Genomic DNA, 20,705 nt, shown 5'->3' with positions numbered 1-20,705 from the left:
AAGTCTTATTGAAACATTGATGGCATGTGATTGCTGTTTGATTGTTGAGAAAATCATTAAATCGAAAAACATTAAGCTGATAATTCTTATAAAAATAGGCAAACATATGTAAAACACTCATTCAGAAGGACGATGGTATCTGTTGTAGAACCACACTGAATCAGCAACAGTTCGAACTCCATCATCGTTTCGGTGCCATGAATAGAAAGCATGAGTCCTGTTCTTTATCTCCAGTGTTCCATGCCCGAAACTTGACTCTCGAAATGCTGAATAGCTTGGTTGTGGCTGAATATATCTGCAAACAATGAACAAGAGCATATCAGTGAAAAAATAATCACTATCTTCTTGCTCAGAATTAAACAAGAGTTATTCCCGGCTTCTCACTCTGCTGCTAATCCTTCAATGTTACCCCCATCACCAAGGTTAAGGTAAACAGGTGCATCTTCACTCTTAACTGGAGTGCATTTCTTGTTACTTATATTATAAAGCAATGTTCGATACACGTTCCTGCAACGACAACAACAGTAAAATCAGTAAGCACAAATTGCAAATTATGTAACAGTGTTGCAGAGTTCTGAAACAGATGTAGTTAAGTACCATTCTCTCATAGCTATGAACATGGCCAGAAAGCACAATATCAACCTTGTTTTCCACAAACCAGGACTCAAACATGACTCTCATGCCTTCTCCTTCCATATAATGGTAATTGTTGGTATTGTACAATGGACTGTGAACAATAACAATCAACCATGGAGTCTTAGTTCTGTCCACTTTGGTTAGCTCTGTTTGAAGCCATTCATACTGTGGTGTGTATGTCCCTGCCAAAGTTTCATTTTTTTTCTGTTCAACTATCCATCTTGACATAAAGTACAGGGAGTTTAAGTATGTTACCAAATGCTGAATAAGATGAAAGAACAATGATGTGTGTCGATGCGCGCTTAATAGCATACCAAAGAGGAGATGTACTTCCTGAGGCTTTGTATGGAACTGGATATCTATGCATGTATGGCTTGAATAGTCTAGTTTCTCCCTATGATTAAGAGCCAAATATAATACAATAATTATCGGCATTATAGTACCAAATTAACTGAACTCAATTCAATATATAGTGACATACAATTTCTGGTGCAAAATCCATCTCATGATTTCCTGCACACCAAATCCAAGTCTGATAAGCAGCACTTCTCTCTGTAAATCTCCCCCATGAATCCCACCTTCTATTGTCATGCAGTGGGTAATGGTCAGCATAAGATAAATCTCCAATAAACAACACTGCTTGTCCTTTTGGATTTGAATGATAATGTTCCAGTGTTTGGTTTGAATCATATGTCTGCCCAAGATCACCTGCACTTTGATAACCATTAACTTTTTTATCATTAATAATAATTGATAGTATTACATGCATTTATTCACTAATAAAGAAGAAGAAGATATTAATAACCTATAAGTCCAAAAGTATAGGGTACATCAGGACCAACTTCTGGTGGAGTAATGAATGAGAACTGTCGACTAGAGTCCTCACTTCCAATCTTATAGAAATACTTTGTGTTATACTGCATGAAAACAGAGCAAAAGATAAAGTAAAAACACTACTCTGTTTTCATTAAAAGAAGCAGCATTTGCAAACATATATGTATATATATATATATATACCTCCAAATCATTGAGGGTGCAGTGATGGATGAAACCAGAAGTATAGTTGTAATACTTATAGGTAGTGACCTTAGCAAGGGCACTAATTAGTTTGTGTTTGTCATTAGCTTTGCCATAAAGAACAAGATTGGACCCTGTTTTCTTGGGAGTTACCCATGAAACTATAACACTCTTTCCTTCATAGTCCCCTTGTGTTATATGAACCTGCAACATTAAACCAATGCTAAGTTTATTATTCAATCTTTTTTTGTAAGTAAATATGAATTAATGATGTGAAATTTATACCTGTTGAGGAGCATTGAAGCCTGGAGGAGCCTTGAAAACATCACTTCCAAATGGCATATCAATGGATGGGTGGGGCTTTCTTGTGAATGAGCTTGTGATTCCTCCATTGCATCTCAGTGTAAAAATTAGAATCAGAGCAAGTGCCATTAATTGAGCCTTCATGGAGTTCATCTTTTTTTTTTTTTACTTACTTTTGAGTTTTCTTTAGTGATCTTTAGAGGAAAACTAGAATGATGGTTTTTGTGTATTAAGTTGTAGGATTATTTAGAATTTATATTGATTTCAAATTGGAGATTCTTGCTAATCTTTATAACAGAGTTTCAATTTAAATTGATAACAAAATCAAGAGTGGGTAAAGTGGTGCTATTAAAATATATGCCTTTCTTTATTAGATTCTGTTTTTCTTGTAGTCAATTCTAACATTTAATCAGATCTTGGTGGAATGTAATAATAATACTTTGAAACCCAATATCCAAGTTGATTTAAAATAAATTTAATTATTTAAAAAAGGGGAAAACATTCTCTACTCCAAAATTGAGATGAGATCTAAACTTGGCCCCTAAATTCTTTGTATTTTTTATTTTTATTTTTATTGTAAGAATATAATTTTCTAATATTACTCTTATTAATTTTAACAGTATAAAAAAAATCGTAATTCAAAGAATCTGATATTGTCTAATAATTTTAAAAATTAACATGATTTCTGATTTTTATATTTAAATTTTTTTTTTATACAAGTGTAGGCAAACCAACTGTGAGAGACAGGCACTACGGGAGAAGCTGAGTTTTACAACACGTGTGTTATCCACTTGCACAAACTTAAATTATAACAAAAACACCTTATACAAAAGATTAGATAACCATAGACTAAATAGTTGTTGGCATATATATATATATATTAAAAAAATAGATAAACCACTAAGATTTAAGAAAGAAGAAGAAGTCACCCTCAAAAGATAATACAAAAAACACCCAGCAATAGACAATCCACTAGCTGTGAAACACAAACACACAGACAAAAACAAACAGAGAAATAATGGCCTCCTCAAAATCCAACAAAAAAATAAAATAATGGCCTCCTCGAATATGAAAGCCTCACTAATCTCCGCAACTCAAGAATCAATGAACTCCAAGCTGCGTATATAAATTTTTGTGATCAATTTATTCAAAATAAAATATAGCCAAAACAGATGTTTCACAAAATTACTCCATGCTAAGTTTTTTTCAAAAATAAATTTTATAAACAAACTATAGATTTTTAAAAACTCAATAATTGTTATTAGTATTATATATTGTTTATTCTGTTATTGGACAATAATTGAAGAATAAAATTGTAGATGGTTCTTGATTAGGTTTTGTTTGTATAGCCAAATATGTGAAGGAGAAGAAGCATCCAATTATAATGTCTCATATTCACTTCTAAATTCTAATTGTAAAGCACCACCACTCACAAGTCACAACCACACCTTCCCTATCTAGTGATGAGTGTCTGCCATTTCCTGTGGTTCAGATTGCTCAAGTCTTAACATTGTTTTCCTACAAAAAAAACAATGAAATGAAATTGAAATGAGTGGTTGTCTCTTTTATATATATATATATATATATATATATATATATACGTTTGTGTGTATGTATGTATAATAACACCTTTTTTTTTGTGGAATTTGATTTGATTTGATTTATTTATTTATTTAATTATTTTGGGGGTCTGTTTCACAAGTTGGGATGAGTTTGTCATCTACCATGTGCCAAATTGGTGAGGTATCATGTACCTTTGTTGGATTTTTTTATTATTATTATTATTTATATGAATTTTTGGAAATATTCATCTAAATTTATTAATTTAATCAAGTTTGTATAAATTAGATATTAGAAAAATAAACAAAGTTTTCATTTTATATAAATTTTTTGTTTAATTTTCTTTACATGATATGCTTTTCAAATACTATTCTTTCCCTAATATAGTTTAAAAATATTTCGTTTTTATTTTTTATACTTTTTTCTTATGGAGAGTTCATGTGGATCTGATTATATAATACGTATAATTAATAGAATGGAATATTTAAATAACTAGAGACAAAATTTTACACTAATTTTGACTAAATAAACAAAAAAAATTGCAACCATTTTGACATCAATCTTTTGAGTTAGTTTAGTTCTTCAAAAACACCAAATTTCAAAGAGAAAAAAAGGGGGAAAAAATTGGAATCATTCTCTTTCAAGAGGACCAAGAGTTTGGGTGTAGTTAGTGGGCAAGTCTCAATTGGTACAAATTGATGTGATTTATACTCCGAAAATCCAACAAAACTTTTTGTGATGGAACTTGTGAATAAATCTCAATTAAAATTACAAATATTCCCAAACATTTGTTTTGACACCCTCATCACAAAAATTCCTGTCATTTCAAAACTTTCCCTTGTTTTATTGGTAGTCCTTTTTTTTATTTTTATATTTTTGCCTTTTACAGACATGCATACAAATCCTCTAAAGCCTTGTAAAAAGTTGTAATTGGATTTTTACAAAAGAAGATTTTTTTAGCAGTGCAAATCTAATAAATATATGAATATATATATATATTATATTTATTTTATAGATCATTAAAATTAAATATAAAAAATTCTTACAAACATCAACTACATAAGTTATGTATAAACCAACCATTTTTCACAGTTGATATCTAAAAATTTTAAAAATATAAATTAACTTCTGTTTCTTGTGTATAGTGTATACATGAGAAAATTTTTAAAATTTATCAATAATATTTTGGTCTATTAACATCAATTCCATACATAGAATATATATTTTAATAAAAATATAAATTTAAATCTTAGCTCATGCGGAATAAAAACACAAGTTAATTAAGAAATTAAATTTCTGGCGTAACTTACCTATATCTGTAAAAAAAAATAAAAAAATCCCAAAATACAAACCAAAATAAATGGTAATATAAGCGTTTTAATCTATCATATATTTAATTAATTAATTAATTAATTAATTTTGATGATATTGACACGTGATCCTACATACTCTGCAATTATAATACTCGACTTTCTCCATGCAAATTAATGACACTACAACTTCAATTATTGTGGTGGTGATGTAATATAATATATTTAATTTTGACATGAAATAATAAAACCAATAATAAAAAAAAATTTCTAAGGGCCCAAAACATCAACTCAAGTTAGACCAAGGTCAAATTAGATAACTAAGCAGCCTGAACAGGTCCAACACTACTCCAACACCAACCTCACAATAAAATTAAAGTAACTCGTAAAACGTACCACCTACGCATACCTTAAACAAATGAACGGTTAAGATGGCCGTAAAAACCTCAATCTATGAGCTTTAATTCAATCCTGACCGTTCAAATCTCACCCAATCATACGTTGGGGTCCACTTGGCCGTCTACCTATCCAGTGTGCTGACGTGTCAACCCTGGCTACTAGAATATACAAAGAGCTGTGAACTGGGAGCAGCTTCGAGACGGGCAGGCGAGGGAGACGCGGCGATCGAGCGCGGGAGAGAGAGTGGGAGAGATCTCCGGCGAGAATATTCCGGCCGCGTCTTCCGGCGGGGCGGTGGTTGCTGCTGGAGGAGTTGGTGAGGCTGGCTCCGTCTGATAAGGATCTGACGGTGATGGGAGTCACCGGCGAGGATTTGGTGGAGATACGGGCTGGGATGAAGCCTGGCGACCCCAGCGTCATCACTGTCAATTGCCCTGATAAGACTGGCCTTGGTTGTGATATTTGCCGGATTATTCTCGAGTTCGGTCTCCGGATCACCAGAGGAGGTTAGCGTGAGAAATCTAATGTTTTTTTTCTCTTGCTTTCTATATCTTTTGGTGTTGTGGATTTAGGGTATTTCTTTTTGTTGTTGTTTCTGTTTTGTTGTGATAATTGTTCTTCGTGTCCATTCTTTTCTTTTCTGGGTAATTTATGTGCTAGTTTTGGAGAAAAAGAGGGCTTTTGTTGTCATTATTATTAGTGTTATTGCTTCGTTGTTGCATTTGAGATTTAATTTTATTGTGTTTCAATATATGTTTGTTTTAATTTCCAGAAAATTTTATTTTTTCTGTAAATGTTTTATAGTCTCGGTATTATTGTGAGAAAAAAGTTTAAATTTTGGTTCTTCTGTTTTTTATTTGTTTAGAATTTATATATGAGTGTTTGATTGAAATGAATTCTATAAAAACCTGGGTTTTCTTCATCTTAATTGTTCGATGTAATTATCTATCTTCTTCTTCTTCTCCTGTGTTTGGTGTTTACTCTGTCCGGATACCAATATCGACAAACCTATTTTTTCTTATTATTAAAAGTTGCATTTCTTTTGTTCTTTATTTATATTACTTCCTGTCTTTTTTAGTGTCTGTAGTAACCAGAAAGTTTGATAATATACCAATGGAATTTCTTAGATTCAATTTATTTTATATTTTTTAAGGTTATAATTCCTTTCGAAGCATAATGGACTTCAAGTGAATAATATTATCCTGGTTTGATCTAATTGTTGCTCATCATTTTACAAACCTATTGAGTGAGTTTGTAGTGTTGCTGTTCTTTTGCTTCCTTCAGCAAGGCTTGATATTTATCCAATAGTTTCTCTTGCTTGTTTGGCGCTACTGTAAAGATGTCTCAACTGATGGGAGATGGTGCTATGTTGTGCTGTGGGTTGTTCCCCGTTCTTCCTCTACTAAGATTCGGTGGACTAGCTTGAAAAACCGGCTGTTATCAGAATGCCCAACTTGTCCAATCCCCTTCTACCATGATTTGGTGGATCCGACAACCTCTCAGATGTACCTCTTGAAGCTTTTTAGTGCCGATCGGAAGGGATTGCTACATGGTAAAACCGTTTAGTTCTGTCAAGTAATTTTAATGAGAATGCATGACTTCTTTTTGAAGTGCTGAGGCTTCTTGTTCTGTTTGATGCACAGATGTCACTCAAGTTCTTAGTGATCTTGATCTTTTGATTCATAGAGTGAAGGTCTCCACAACTCCTGATGGCAGAGTTATTGACCTCTTTTTTATTACTGATGGCTTGTGAGTGTTGCTTTGTCCAAATTTAAGTCATCTATTTCATCATTCTTAAGCTAAATTTTTTGCTTGCTGATTCCCACCACTCATTGTTGATTAAAAGCTGCTAACTTGCGGATCTATATAATTCTAGTTTGCCCCATTATTAGATGATAAACATCTGTTCTGTTTCCATCAGTGACCCTTTCTTGAAGCCTTGTATTTATTCAAGCAACTGTCATTTGCATTTGTCATTTGTGTTACTCTTTGGCCTCTTCATCTATTCAAAATTCTATGCCTGGCCTCTCTGAGTAATTTATTGAAATCTGATCCCCAAAAAGAAATTTCATGAGCCTAGAGAATTGAAGTTGGCATAAGCTTCTTCTCACTTTCTTTACTGTTGTCCTGGATACATGAGTAGAATCTCAAAATGTTTCTTGATTACTGATTTACCCGGGACAAGGTTAGCAAGATCATGTTAAAGGAATTACAACAACAATAAAGACTAGAGGTCTATGTTTATTTACGTCAAAGTTAGTGAGAGTTCTTAATATGATTTTCTAGGCCAATGGTTCGCTTGAACTTTTTTACTGGTTAATGAAATATCTTATTTTCTATCAATGTAATTGATTCTGTTCTTCTTCAGGGAGCTCTTGCACACTAGAAAGAGACAAGATGATACATGTGAAAGGCTGCATACTGTTCTGGGAGAGTCTTGCATAAGCTGTGAGATCCAATTAGCTACAAATTTTCAACAGGGATTCTCTTCCATTCCTCCAGCCGTTGCGGAGGAGCTCTTTAGACCTGAGCTATCAGATAGTGAAATATGTTTACAGACATTACGTCCAGATTTAGCTAAGCTGAAGAAGCCAAGTGTTACTATTGATAATTCTTTGAGCCCTTCACATACCTTGCTACAAATACACTGTGCTGATCAAAGGGGCCTCCTCTATGACATTCTGAGAACATTGAAGGACTGCAATCTTCAGGTAGATTACGCATTATTTTACACCCTCCAATTGAAGTACATTTATTTCATTGTTTAATAGCTTCATAACATGAATTGTTTCTCTTGATAAGGTTTAATATAAATATCAGAAAATGTGCTTTCTCAGGATATTTTGTATAATCTGATGCTTTGTCAGCTATACTCACATCTTATAAATTATTGTGACATGAAAGCTAACGTGGTCAATCAGAGACATGAGTAGGAGCTTTTGTCCTTTAATTCTGACAACAACTCCATTATTATGTCCTGCTGTCCATGGAGTTTGTTAATAGCATTAATTGGTTTTGTCATTCAGCATGAAATGTGCTCATATATGCATCAGCTGGTATGTGTGCATCAAAGCTATTATTATCTGTTATTTAGTAGATTTTCGATGCCCGCTTGTTGTTCACGTTGAACAAAGATGCTTTCCGGTTTGTTGTTTTCTAATTGCATCAGTATAGGTTACGGTGTAGACTCTTGACTCAGCACCTTCACTTGGTGCATTGCATGTGGCTTACACATCAATTCTTTAATTCAGAGAAATTTGGCATATATTGTTGTTGTCCTTTTTTCTCAATAATTGCACAGCCAACTTGTTATGGCCTCCCCTCTTACTTTAGTTTTAGCCTTTAATGGATAAGTTTTGACTATTTCTTCAATTATTTCTTTAATCTAGATCTTTGTACCAATTAAGAATTAACTACATCTTGTGTTACTTTTTGTCATCAACCTTGTTTCTAGTACTGCTAGAATATTCAAACATGCATGGTGCTCTTGCACTACATGCGTCTAAAGATGTTTCTGCTTGCCTTCATTGTTCTTAGAAAAGAAATTTAATTTCATCTATACGAAAAAAATTATTTCTGATACATGACATTGTCTTGTTAGATTGCTTACGGGAGATTCCTGTCGGACCAGAAAGGTTACCGCGAGGTAGACCTCTTTATCCTTCAATGCGATGGGAAGAAAATCTTGGATCCAGAAAAACAGAGTGCTCTCTGTTCTCGTTTGAGGCAAGAGATGCTTCATCCATTGCGAGTGATGATTGTAAACCGTGGACCAGATTCTGAACTTCTTGTTGCCAACCCCGTAGAATTATCCGGGAAAGGAAGGCCTCTTGTATTTTTCGATGTCACACGTGCTCTGAAGGATCTTGGTATATGTATCTTCTCGGTAATAATAGCTCACTCTTCTTAATGTTTTGTTCATAAACGAATTTTTTTTTTTTCTGTTAACTTATTTTAATGCGCGTTTTACAGGCTGAAATCGGTAGGCACACCACATCAGAGAGGCAATGGGAGGTTTACCGATTCCTCCTCGACGATAGCTTAGAGTTCCCCTTGGCAAATGCCCGGGCTCGAAGTCAAGTTGTTGGTAGAGTGAGGAGAACACTTATGGGTTGGTAAGGTGAAAACAAGTCTATTTTTCGTATTTATGTTTGCGACTTTATGAATCCGCATTTCCTTCCCTTGCAATTTGTCAGTCAATTGATATACTATAAATCACAATGAAGAGCAATGTGCTCCAATGTACAGTGCCCATCAAGCATTTCATTTTCTCAAGTTCTCATAGTTATTGGATCATGTATTGCAATAACAGCTATCCAGTAAGATTATGAGGACTTTGTGTGTGTAAATATGCATTTTTATGTCACAATTAATTTGTTTTGATAATAGAATTGTTGCAACAAACAAATAAACAAAAATAAATAATGGAAAATTGATTAAATCATTGAGTTGTTACTGTCAAGCTAGATGGTGTTGTTGGAGGGCAGAGAGACAAGACAGGCAAAGAGAAGACAAATGGTTTGGTGGGGCAGTGAGTAATGAGTATTGATCTCTTTACAAGAAATATATCTTTTTCTTGGATCCATTGTACTTGCTTTATTTATTAATTCATGACTAGACCTGACGTGGCGGCTAACCATTCTTGGTGTTTCTCAAAACTTTTATTTATTTATTTATTTATTATTTTGGCGTCTTGCATGGGCCATACTTGGTGTTCATCTGGTGGAGGGATATCTACTTTGTTATTCTTCATGATAATGATTTAAATCATGAGAATAGTATTAATAAATATCATGCATGTATGAAAATATCTCTAAAATAAGTTGATTAGATGTTGGAATTGAAAAGTGCTAAACAAGAAGTACTTATCATTATTAGTTAATAGCTCGTGCATATCGGATAGTTATTCATCAGTTAGTATCTATGTTAAAAATAAATAGAGCCATGCATATCAAGTTATCAATGTTCTTATCTCATGAGCTCTATAACTAATGAAATTGAAATTAGATGTATATTAAAAAATTTAAATTGTTACTCATATTGCAGATATTTATTTTTTAAAATTAGTCTTTTTTTAAAAAAACAATAAGCTTTAGACAATTATATTCCACTTTATTCCAACCTTTTTTAATAAAAGTTATAAAACATTATTTTCAAAGATGCATTTTCGTGAAATTTAAATTGCAAAATAAACTAATTATTATTTTAAAATTTATTAAACAAATAATAAACACAAATAACCTTACAGGCCATCATAATCTTGGAACAAGAGCCCCACATACTTTACTTCAATGGGCCGAAATTTGATTTGACCCATAAACGTTTGGCCCAACAGCGTTATATTGGGCCCAGCCCATAAAAGACCGTTAACGTGGTCGTTATTTGACGGTGAGAGAGAGAGAGAGAGAAACACTCATCGTTGCACTTCGCGAGCTGCCGCCATGAACGCGAGAAGCCTCACTCCAGTGCTCCTCTTCCTCTCCATTTCTTCTCTCCTTCCCTCCTCCTCTCAAAACCCTAACCCTAAGAATTACCCACGAAGCTCCCGCCGATTCGCCGAAGCCCTCATCAGGGACCTCAACTTGATCCCAGGAATCCAAGAAATCGATGGCCAAATCCCAGAAAATGACCAACGGAACCCTCGTCTCGTCGAGAAGAAGCTAAATCTTGACATATTGGGAGACATCGGATCTGGGATTTCGATCCAGGAGCTAGGGCATCATGCTGGATATTATAGCCTCAATCACACCCATGCGGCCAGGTAATCATCCTGATCGTTTCTTTTCGATCTGGTTTTGCTGAGTATTGGGAATTTATTGCCAATAAATTAGCATTTTTGTAGAAATTGAATCAGTGTGTTGTTCTTTTGTAGGATGTTCTACTTCTTTTTTGAATCACGGGGAAGTAGTAGTGATCCTCTTGTGCTTTGGTTGACTGGAGGTCCAGGATGCAGTAGTGAATTGGCCCTTTTCTATGAAAATGGCCCTTTTACTATTGCAGATAACTTGTCTCTTGTTTGGAATGATTATGGGTGGGATAAGGTATTGTTTAATATGTACAATTATCTCTTTTCTATGGCAATCTTATCTTGCATGTTATTTAAACCATTTGAATTAAAATGACATGAATAGCAAATTTACTTGTATAGTTGTATCTGTAGATTTGTTGATGTGATATTGATTTTGCTCTTAGTAAGTGAAAATTTTTGCTTTTGTCTCATTTATTTTATCTTCTTTTTGTGGCAATTTTTTGGGGCTTCTCATTTATGTAAATTGGATGTAATTTTCTGATATGCAAGGCATCGAATATTATATATGTGGACCAACCGACGGGAACTGGCTTTAGCTATAGCAAGGACCTTCGTGACCTTCGTTTTAATGAAAAAGGTGTTAGCAATGATCTATATGATTTTTTGCAGGTAAAATTTACATTATTCTATTGGAAGATAGAAACACTACCGTTAATTATGTTTTTGGTACATTGGTTGTGAATCAGCTCTACTTTACTAGTCTTGAGGGGTTTTCGGTCTGTGAAATTGTAGGCCTTCTTTGAAGCCCACCCCAAGTTTTTGAAGAATGAGTTCTATATCACTGGAGAATCATATGCAGGACATTATATTCCTGCTGTGGCTGAAAGGGTTCATAGAGGAAACAAAGGAAAGGAAGGCCTTAAAATAAACTTAAAGGTAACTCACTGTCCTTGCCAATGAACTATTAACGGTAGAAAGATAAATGTTTCAGGAGTTTTAGCTTCCTGGAACTATTTTCATATGCTATGTTTCAGAAACTTTACCATTGATGGATGTGGATTTTGTTTCTTTCTTTAGGGGTTTTGCTATTGGTAATGGGCTCACTAATCCATCCATTCAATATGGGGCATATGCTGACTTTGCATACAGTATGGGTCTAATTGGAGAAGCTGCCCACGACAAGATCTCCAAGATATACCCTATTTGTGAACTTGGAATAAAACTTTGTGGTAATGACTCCTACCACAATTGAACCCCAATTTTATGTTCTCAAATTTTAAATGGTCAAGGATTTACATTTTGAAGAACAAATATTGAAATATATATATATATATATATATATTTTGGCAGGTTCTTCTGGGGTTATAACATGTGCCGCTTCCTATGTTTTGTGCAACTCTATTTTCACATCAATTTTGTTGCTTGCTGGAAATATAAATGTAAGTTGTCTATTCTCTTCTGGATCATATTTGAAGATATTTCTTAATTGGAATGCATACATTTAACTCTTCTATACCACTTTCAGTATTATGATATTCGAAAGAAATGTGAAGGAGAACTTTGCTATGATTTTTCAAATATGGACAAATTCCTTAACCAGAAGGATGTAAGGGCTGCCCTTGGTGTTAGTGACCGGAAATTTGTATCCTGCAGTCCACTTGTATATGAGGTCATGATAACTGATTGGATGAAAAACTTGGAGGTGGGTATCCCTGCACTTATTGAAGATGGGATTAAATTGCTCATATATGCTGGTGAATACGATCTTATATGCAACTGGTTGGGTAAGCCATCTTTTCAACTTGATAGTTAGAGATGAACTGTGAACAAGTTTTCTTGCCATGCTAATCATAGTTATGTCCATTAAGCAGGCTTTCTTCTCTTATATACAGGAAATTTTAGATGGGTAGACTCCATGGAGTGGTCAGGGCATCAGGTGTACTCTGAAACTCCAATGCTACCATTTATTGTTGATGGTGAGGAAGCGGGCCAGTTGAAAACATATGGACCTCTAAGTTTTCTTAAGGTAAGGAATTCTCTATCTTATCATATTCCTTCACTTTAAACTCTCTAATGTGAAATCTTAAAATATTTATCTGAGCAAATGTTCATCTATAAATTTTCTATCTGTGCTTGGATGGTCATGGCTGTTGGCAATGCCTTATCTAAACCTACCAGGAAAGTTTAAACTTTCCAATGCATCATAATAGGAAAATTATTTAGACAATCTTTGATACAGATCATGAACTTCTATATATTGATTGGAATATTAATTGTTAAACATTGGGCTATTTATTGTACATGCTAAAGTTCAGGCTCTGCCTCGCAGGTGTACAATGCCGGTCACATGGTTCCTATGGACCAACCCAAGGTTGCATTGGACATGCTGAAGAGGTGGACGAAAGGGAGCCTCAGTGAAGAGGACAACGTCGGTCTGGTTTCAGTGATATAGAAGAGCATATAGTGCTTGTTTTTTAGTACTTGTGTATGTCTGTGTTCTTCATGACATCTAGCATCTATACTGTGGAAATCAGGTCTTTTTAACTCAACTGAATTTCACAGTTTGGCTACTTGTTATTCTTATGAGCATACGTGTTTCCAAGTTGAAGAATTTTATGGCATTGGCTTATCCGCCCTAATGCATATATATAGCGCATATGGTACGTCTGAATGATGTGTTCATTGTGTCTGCAGTCAATAAAAGAGCTCATACCAGAAGAGATTTTTATGGTCTGCACTAACATTATGAAACAAATTGAAAGTTTGAGATTTGCAACACTCATGCAAATTGAACACCAGTCCAATCACAGATTGAATGATAATATGGCACTCACAATCTGGTGGAAAGTGTAAAGTCCCTTTGGAGTTCTGCAAGATATACTGTTGAAAGGAACCATCAGCTACCAAACAAATATAACTGCTTTGTCCAAACCAAACACTTCATAAATTATTTTTTAATATCAAATTAATATATTTTTATAATAGGTAACTTTTGTGATTAATATTATATTTAAAAGATTTCTTTTATATGAAAATATTATATGTTAAGTTTCCTCATATAAATTAATATGGTAAAAAGTAATATTTTATTTATGTTGAACACCATGTAATTCATGCCCTCTAAAACAACTTTCAAGTATTGTAATCAAAACACCCAAAAATCCAAAGTGCTGCTAAAAACCCACCATCAATCAATCCGTCAGGAAACACTTAACTTAAGAACACTCCTAAAACATTAATTAGAAGAACCAATGAAAAGCTTATTCAATTGGGGCCTAAATCTCTTATCAAAACAAAGAAAATAACATAGCAAAGCCCCTGAATAACATATACCTTGACTCAAAAAATCCTTCAGATTACCAACACCTTCCTGCTTTTGCAACCCTAAAACAGAAGCTGCCTGAATCCATACTCACCCTACAGCATGAAACATCCACCTTGTTCAGATCAAGCTAAAAACAGTTTACATCAAACAAAAAAAGCCATATGTGACAATGAGTGAACCAGTATAATAATATGTTGTTTAAGGCAGAACATAAGCCGTATCAGAGAGATATATAAACCTTCATAAAAGGCCAGCCTATAACCCTGTAACTTTCAATATTATGACTTCTATCGCTTCGCCTCATCACTCACCATACCACAGCTTCATATAACAGTCAGGAACTCACCAGACTATGATGCATTTTACACATATTACAAAGCCTACAAAATAGAGTACAACATCTTATATGATATCTAAGAACGGTACTTGATACCATTAGAAGCAGCAAAGGTATCGATTTTTGGTGAGCATCTGTTACCAATCACAGATTGCACCTTCAGCCCTGCTTTTACCAACAGGATAAGCAATAGCATCTTTTATATCTTCGCTTACTGGTATTCCAACAAGGATCCCAAACCATACATGCATGCTTGCCAAGGGCAGACTACCATTCCCCAAAAAAATTCAGTTAATTCAACAGCTCCTTAAACATTGAAACTTTTGAATTAGACCCACAAGCCTCCAGCAAAGTCGCAGAAGCAGCTAAGTTGAAATGCAACCACAAATCCAAATACCTAACCATGAAATGTTAACACCAAACAACTTTTTATCTATAATACTGAAAGGTGGAGAGATTGTGACTGATGTAAGCATCAGCCTGGCATTCATGCAGAACAAACCCATTGACAGGCAACATATCCTATTACCTGACAATCAAAAGAAAACAGAAAACTTTATCAGGATGACATTAAGAGAAAATTTTAAATAAATACATAGGAATGTACGAAATAGTTTGCAATATCATTAAGCAACATATAACACTAACAAGACAAGCTTAAAAGTTTGATCAGTACCCTGGCATGTTCTGTGAAGGTCACAACAGAAGAAGCTTAGCATTCAGTGTTAACACAATATCCTTTCTCCAGGTAGTTGAAAGGATGTCACTGAAAGCATACCCAATATCACTGGTTGTGTCAGCAAATCGAGAAAATTTTTGCTCCCATAGTGCAAAACAGTAAAAAAAAAAAAGAAGACCGAGCAATAAATGATCTCTTTGGCAGTCACCAGCTATTGATTAACCCAAGTAACATGTTGATCAAACGGAAGTAATAAATAAGGAAAACCCAAAAACCCCATAAACAAGTACTAGTGAGCCCCAACGATGATGTCTTCCCTTGTCTACAATACCATAATTGTCAAAATACATAAAAACCATTTAGAAGTGTCAAGCAAGCAAGCAAGCAACCAATCCCATAACACTACAGAAGCCAGATGAGTTTTTAGTTGGTCTGCATTGCATCTGAATGGTACTTATCAAGATCGGCATCAAGAGTTTCTGCAGATGGAGGCTCAGCCTGGCCTCCACGTCGACCACGGCCTCTCCCACGTCCACGGCCACCACCCCCACCACCCCTTAGACGTCCTCCAGCACCACCCCTCCCAGGGCCACTGTTGCATAGGCAAGTGAATATACATGTTAATATCCAACTTCTTGAATGTCCATTTAATCAAACAATAAAAAACAACAGAAAAAAGGGGGAATAAGATATAAAAGCATGTACAACATGTCTCCATTTAAGAGCAACTGTTGACAGTAGTACCGAAGCTATAATAACACAATGAAATCTATTGCGAGTTTGCAACCTACGGTGAGCCACAAGATTTCAATCCGTGGAACAAATTTGGCATATCCAGAGGTAATATTTCAGATCTTGTTTTTAATTAAATAAATTTAGGCTCCCCTGCTTTCGCATGCATCATCATCACTCAAATGCCCAATTTTATATAGGCCAGGAAGAGGGTTACTAGTTAGCACCATATCTTAAGAGAACAGTAGACTAGTTACCAGCTATTCTAAATTCTTAGAGTTGCATAATTTAATGTTAGATGCAACAGCAAACCGTGAGTCACCAAGATATGACCTAATTAAGGACGATGAACCAGTACATCAACATTATGAGTGAAACTCTATTAAAGGTAAATCTTGCCAAGCAATTACAGCACAACCTCATAATATCAACTTAAAAGTATTTAACATGCATAAAACTCCCATATGAAAATAAAGACTCCACAACTTCATATATCTGCCAATATTTAGTTCCAACAAAGTCAACAAAAGAAAAAATAAAATTCATATGGAAACAAACAGTAAGTATTCCTATCAGACTCTTGAGTGAATCAATTATATAGGATAAACACTTAATCAATTTATCAAACAGCACATCCCAGTAGGAGTATTATCACATAAATCGTGGGAACTTTCATTGTATCAAGAAGAAACTCGAAGCCCTCTATAAATACACACGACTACATTCTGAGCTTACTAAGGTTGAACAGTGATTTTTCCTCAATAATTTATCTACGTTACAGTTTAATGACGAGAACTTTAAATGTCTTAAGCAAAAACTCAGAGCCCATTAGGAAAGACATACAAGTACTTTCTGAACAACAACCATGTACCATGACTGAATAATAATGCAGGCGTCCTCAATAATTGTCATGGCTGAATAATAATGGAGGCATTCTCGATAATTTACGTATCTTTAGTTTGAGCAAAATAAACAAGTTGTGCTCATACTAAAAGAGGACATGAACCTATAATTTTCAAGCAAAACAATATTTTTGTTCTACAGCATATACATTGAATATTCAAGGACTCACCCAAAAGACCAGCATAAAGACTATGAACTTAAATTTGTATAATAACCAATAAGAATTGAGATGCACATAAATCAAACAAGAAAATTAAAAATCATGTCTTATTAATTATAGTATAGTTCTATTTATCACAATTTTCGTATAATAACCAATTAGAATGAAGATGCACATAAATAATATGGACATAAAGCATGAATGCACTTGACACTTCCATGGTGAGCTTAGTTTGGCATGTCATCCAAGCTTCAAGTTTATAGCCAAGGGTTATGCAATGTTTGTACAAGGGGATTGACAGGACAACCTCAATATCACTAGCATCTTAAATAAGAGATCTCCATGAGAAACCAATGCAAGTAGACAAAACACTGTCAATTGATTCCTATCATCATTCAAGTCTGTTAATAAACAACATATATTCACAAACACCAGAAAAAGCTTTAATGGAACCTCTCATCCCAATACCCAAAAAAAATGACCACAGTTGCAACAATATGGCGACAAGAACATATCTATGAAATGAATTAAGAATGGCACGAAGAGGAAAATATCACTTACCTTCTAGGAATTCCATTAGAATTACCAAGACCTCCATTCACAACAGGCGGCCCAGCAGCAGGAGTCACAATATTAGTTCCAATAACCTCAATCTTCATTGGCTTCCCATCAAGCTGCACGGTATTGTACCTCTTCACAGCTGCAAAAGCATCTTCTCTTCTCGCAAAGACAACCTCCGCAGTGCCCTTGAGAATAATCACCAAATAAAAATAATAATAAATATGCCATAGAAACAAATCACAGAAATCAAAGGCAAGGACAGAAGAATACCTTAGATCGCCCGCTCCTATCATAGTGAATCGAGAAGCGCTTCAGATCACCAACCTCAGAAAATAGCTCCTGAAGAAGATTCACAGACAATTAGAATTATCAAAAATCACATTCAAAAATAACAGAAATAAATTTGGTCAACGTCAGAGAAGGGATCTGGAAACAACGATAAAAATTTCGCAACAATCAACAAAGACAAATCGGAATAGAGAAAAACACAGATCGAACAGCAAAGAAAAAAAAAATCAACATAGAAACCAGACCATCCATTATATCTTCCTCGAGAAAGGAGAAAGAAGATCGTGACCGAAATCTAATTATGAAAATGAAAATTCAGACATGAAAGCAAGCAAAAAAACGAAAGGTAAATACAATAAAAAGAATAAAACTTGAAGAAAAAAAAAGAGAGGAAACAACAAGATCGGAAAGAAAACGTGAAACAGACCTTGATATCCTCGTTGGAGACCCCGTAATCGAGATTGGAGATGTACAGCTTCGTGCCGAGCTCGATCGAAGAGGCCCTTCCGGCCGCCTGAGGAGGAAAAGCAGAGATCCGGTCGCCGGAGGAGTAGAGATCGTGCTGCCACGCTGTGTCAGGTGCCTGCTGGATCGATGGCGTCCACGGATCACGATTACGAGCAAGATCTAGCTAATATTTAGAGAGAAGACGAAACCGAGATCTGGGGATGGAGATCGCGGGATCGGGGAGAACGAAACCCTAAGGGCATACCTTCCCCACGGAGTACGGGGCGGCGCGGTTGCGGTTGGGGACCCGGCGAGCAGGTCCGGCACTGGAGGCTGAGGCTCGACCTCTCCCTCTGGAGTTCCCTCCGGCCCCGGCGGGGGCGGACTTCTTGCTGTTCTTGATGAGATCGTCGAGGGACATGTCCAACGCGCTGGACATCGTCGGAAGGTGGAGAAGTCGCGACGGGCGACGACGGCGGAGGGCTAGGGTTAGGGTTAGGGTATCGAAGTATCGGGGTGAGGAGGGAGAGAGAAAGGAAGACGCGCTTGGATTATCACGAGTAAATCAGGATCGAAACCTAGAGGTCCAAACATAGATATTGGAAAAGGACTTTTATTTTTGTTCTTTATAATGTTACGTTGGTGTATGTCTGGTGTCGTGGTGTAGTTGGTTATCACGTCAGTCTAACACACTGAAGGTCTCCGGTTCGAGTCCGGGCGACGCCAATGTTGTTTGTTTTCTTTTTAAATCATATTTTTATTATTTAAATGTATATATATTTTAATTTTTAAATAAATTAATTTTTTTGGCCAACCATTAATTAGTGGACGAACATTAAACTTTTAAAAACAATGTTGTATGTTTTTTTTTAAATCATATTTTTATTATTTAAATGTATATATATTTTAATTTTTAAATAAATTAATTTTTTGGCCAACCATTAATTAGTGGAGGAACATTAAACGTTTAAAAACAAAAGTTATATTTGAATTATTTTTGTTTGTGGATGTGCTTGGACATTGTATTTTTTTTTTAATATAATTAAATTAATTATTGGTCTCTAAAAATTTATCACTTTCTACACAGATTTTTTGATATTTAAGCATCCCACACAATTCATTTTTATTCAAATTTTTTTTTTAATCCTCTACTTTCAAATTATCGGTTAAATTTTATGATTTCTCATTTTTACCTTGAATTAGTAATAAAATGCACCTAATTACATTAATATTTTTTTACTATATGCTTTTTCAGCTTTTGTTTTTCAATTTGATTTTACTATTATGTGATGAGCGAAAAGCCCATCCCATCACTTCATGCATATATAGGACATTTTTTTAATGAAGTTTGTTTTCACATGTTGTGATTATTTATTGGGACAATATCCTTTTTACCTCTCCTCTCTCGTCGGTGCATCTCCTCGATAAATTGACGACAAGCACTTTTTTATTATTTTTGCATTGTGCTTGAAAGGTTTTGTTCAATACTTCGACACGAGCAAAATATACTCAACTAATTATTAAAATTTAGAATAATAAATATATTTAAATATTTTAGTTTAACTTTCAATCAATTCTATATCAATTTTTAACTGATATTTAAATTTTTATAATTTTGAAGCTAGTCCACTTCTTTTATTAAGATTAATCTAGTATTATGTTTTAATTATAGGCATAAAGTTTTAAATTTTCTTTGATTCATCCAACAATTTTACACACAAAAAACCCAAGCAACACAAAAACATGAATTCTAAATATTTTGCGAATAAGGTTTCACTTAAAATACACAAACACAAAAAGAAAATAAAAAAAAAACCCCACTTTAGTCCCATCTATCCAGGTAGCCTTCATACCTTTTAATTAGCAAATTTATTTCTGACATCTTCGGTCTTCACGATGAGTTCTCCCTTATTACAAAATCTATTTTGGAGAAAAGTATGATTGTAAATGAACCAATGAGTTCGTTAGAAGCTCGAAGGCTCGACTTATCAAGGGCTCGGCTCGGCTCAGCTCGGCTTATTCATAAAGCTAAACGAGTGATTCTTAAACCTAATTGTTGAGCTCATATGATAAATGATCCGATTCTAAGCACCACTAAACTCAACTCGTTAAGACTAGTAAAGTGTCTCATTTATTATATTGTTAAAAACTCATTTACAAGAATCTTTAAAGGACTCGTTTATTATATTATTAGAGGCTTGTTTACAAGAAAGTTGTGGGTGTTTGTTTTTTAAATATTTATTTTGTTATTATTATTGACTTATTTAATGAGATTTCTAGCGAGTTTGAACTCAAAGCT

General features: G+C 34.6%; 4 protein-coding genes and 1 non-coding gene across 6 annotated transcripts; 3 read left to right on the top strand and 2 right to left on the bottom strand.

The window, feature by feature from the left end:
* Nucleotides 1–83: 83 nt before the first annotated feature.
* On the bottom strand, nucleotides 84–2,198 carry LOC120264925 (purple acid phosphatase 2-like). Its single transcript, XM_039272818.1, is given in 9 exon segments — nucleotides 84–295; nucleotides 385–485; nucleotides 487–507; nucleotides 598–818; nucleotides 892–1,030; nucleotides 1,118–1,344; nucleotides 1,442–1,553; nucleotides 1,654–1,857; nucleotides 1,939–2,198. Coding segments are annotated over 9 exon segments (1,374 nt in total). The 5' UTR covers nucleotides 2,110–2,198; the 3' UTR covers nucleotides 84–117.
* A 3,210-nt stretch (nucleotides 2,199–5,408) lies between these two features.
* Nucleotides 5,409–9,611, top strand: LOC120264928 (ACT domain-containing protein ACR9). Its single transcript, XM_039272822.1, has 6 exons — nucleotides 5,409–5,731; nucleotides 6,565–6,777; nucleotides 6,869–6,974; nucleotides 7,594–7,936; nucleotides 8,827–9,111; nucleotides 9,198–9,611. Exons 1-6 carry the CDS (start codon nucleotides 5,578–5,580, stop codon nucleotides 9,342–9,344), a joined length of 1,248 nt encoding a protein of 415 aa, XP_039128756.1. The 5' UTR covers nucleotides 5,409–5,577; the 3' UTR covers nucleotides 9,345–9,611.
* Nucleotides 9,612–10,612: 1,001 nt separating this feature from the next.
* On the top strand, nucleotides 10,613–13,645 carry LOC120265824 (serine carboxypeptidase-like). The gene is made up of 9 exons (XM_039273801.1): nucleotides 10,613–10,986; nucleotides 11,098–11,266; nucleotides 11,524–11,643; nucleotides 11,767–11,910; nucleotides 12,053–12,203; nucleotides 12,325–12,413; nucleotides 12,500–12,758; nucleotides 12,867–13,000; nucleotides 13,304–13,645. Exons 1-9 carry the CDS (start codon nucleotides 10,667–10,669, stop codon nucleotides 13,424–13,426), a joined length of 1,509 nt encoding a protein of 502 aa, XP_039129735.1. The 5' UTR covers nucleotides 10,613–10,666; the 3' UTR covers nucleotides 13,427–13,645.
* A 1,829-nt stretch (nucleotides 13,646–15,474) lies between these two features.
* LOC120265391 (THO complex subunit 4A-like) lies at nucleotides 15,475–18,976 on the bottom strand. Of its 2 annotated transcripts, none has more exons than XM_039273271.1 (5): nucleotides 18,672–18,976; nucleotides 18,387–18,545; nucleotides 17,942–18,010; nucleotides 17,672–17,856; nucleotides 15,475–15,907 (listed from the first exon to the last, which is right to left on the bottom strand). In XM_039273271.1, exons 1-5 carry the CDS (start codon nucleotides 18,843–18,845, stop codon nucleotides 15,739–15,741), a joined length of 756 nt encoding a protein of 251 aa, XP_039129205.1. In that variant the 5' UTR covers nucleotides 18,846–18,976; the 3' UTR covers nucleotides 15,475–15,738. The 2 variants fall into 2 exon arrangements, with proteins under 2 accessions (XP_039129205.1, XP_039129206.1); XM_039273272.1 differs by having other exon boundaries at nucleotides 18,387–18,542; nucleotides 18,672–18,975.
* An 82-nt stretch (nucleotides 18,977–19,058) lies between these two features.
* Nucleotides 19,059–19,132, top strand: TRNAV-AAC. The gene has a single exon. It is a non-coding gene; the product is annotated as a tRNA-Val (tRNA).
* The last annotated feature ends 1,573 nt before the right edge of the window (nucleotides 19,133–20,705 follow it).

This window comes from Dioscorea cayenensis, chromosome 7 (genome assembly GCF_009730915.1).
Source record: "Dioscorea cayenensis subsp. rotundata cultivar TDr96_F1 chromosome 7, TDr96_F1_v2_PseudoChromosome.rev07_lg8_w22 25.fasta, whole genome shotgun sequence".
In the NCBI taxonomy this organism is placed as follows: Eukaryota; Viridiplantae; Streptophyta; class Magnoliopsida; order Dioscoreales; family Dioscoreaceae; genus Dioscorea; species Dioscorea cayenensis.
Note: the sequence above shows the minus strand (reverse complement) of the source record. Positions and strands in the feature narration are given on the sequence as shown.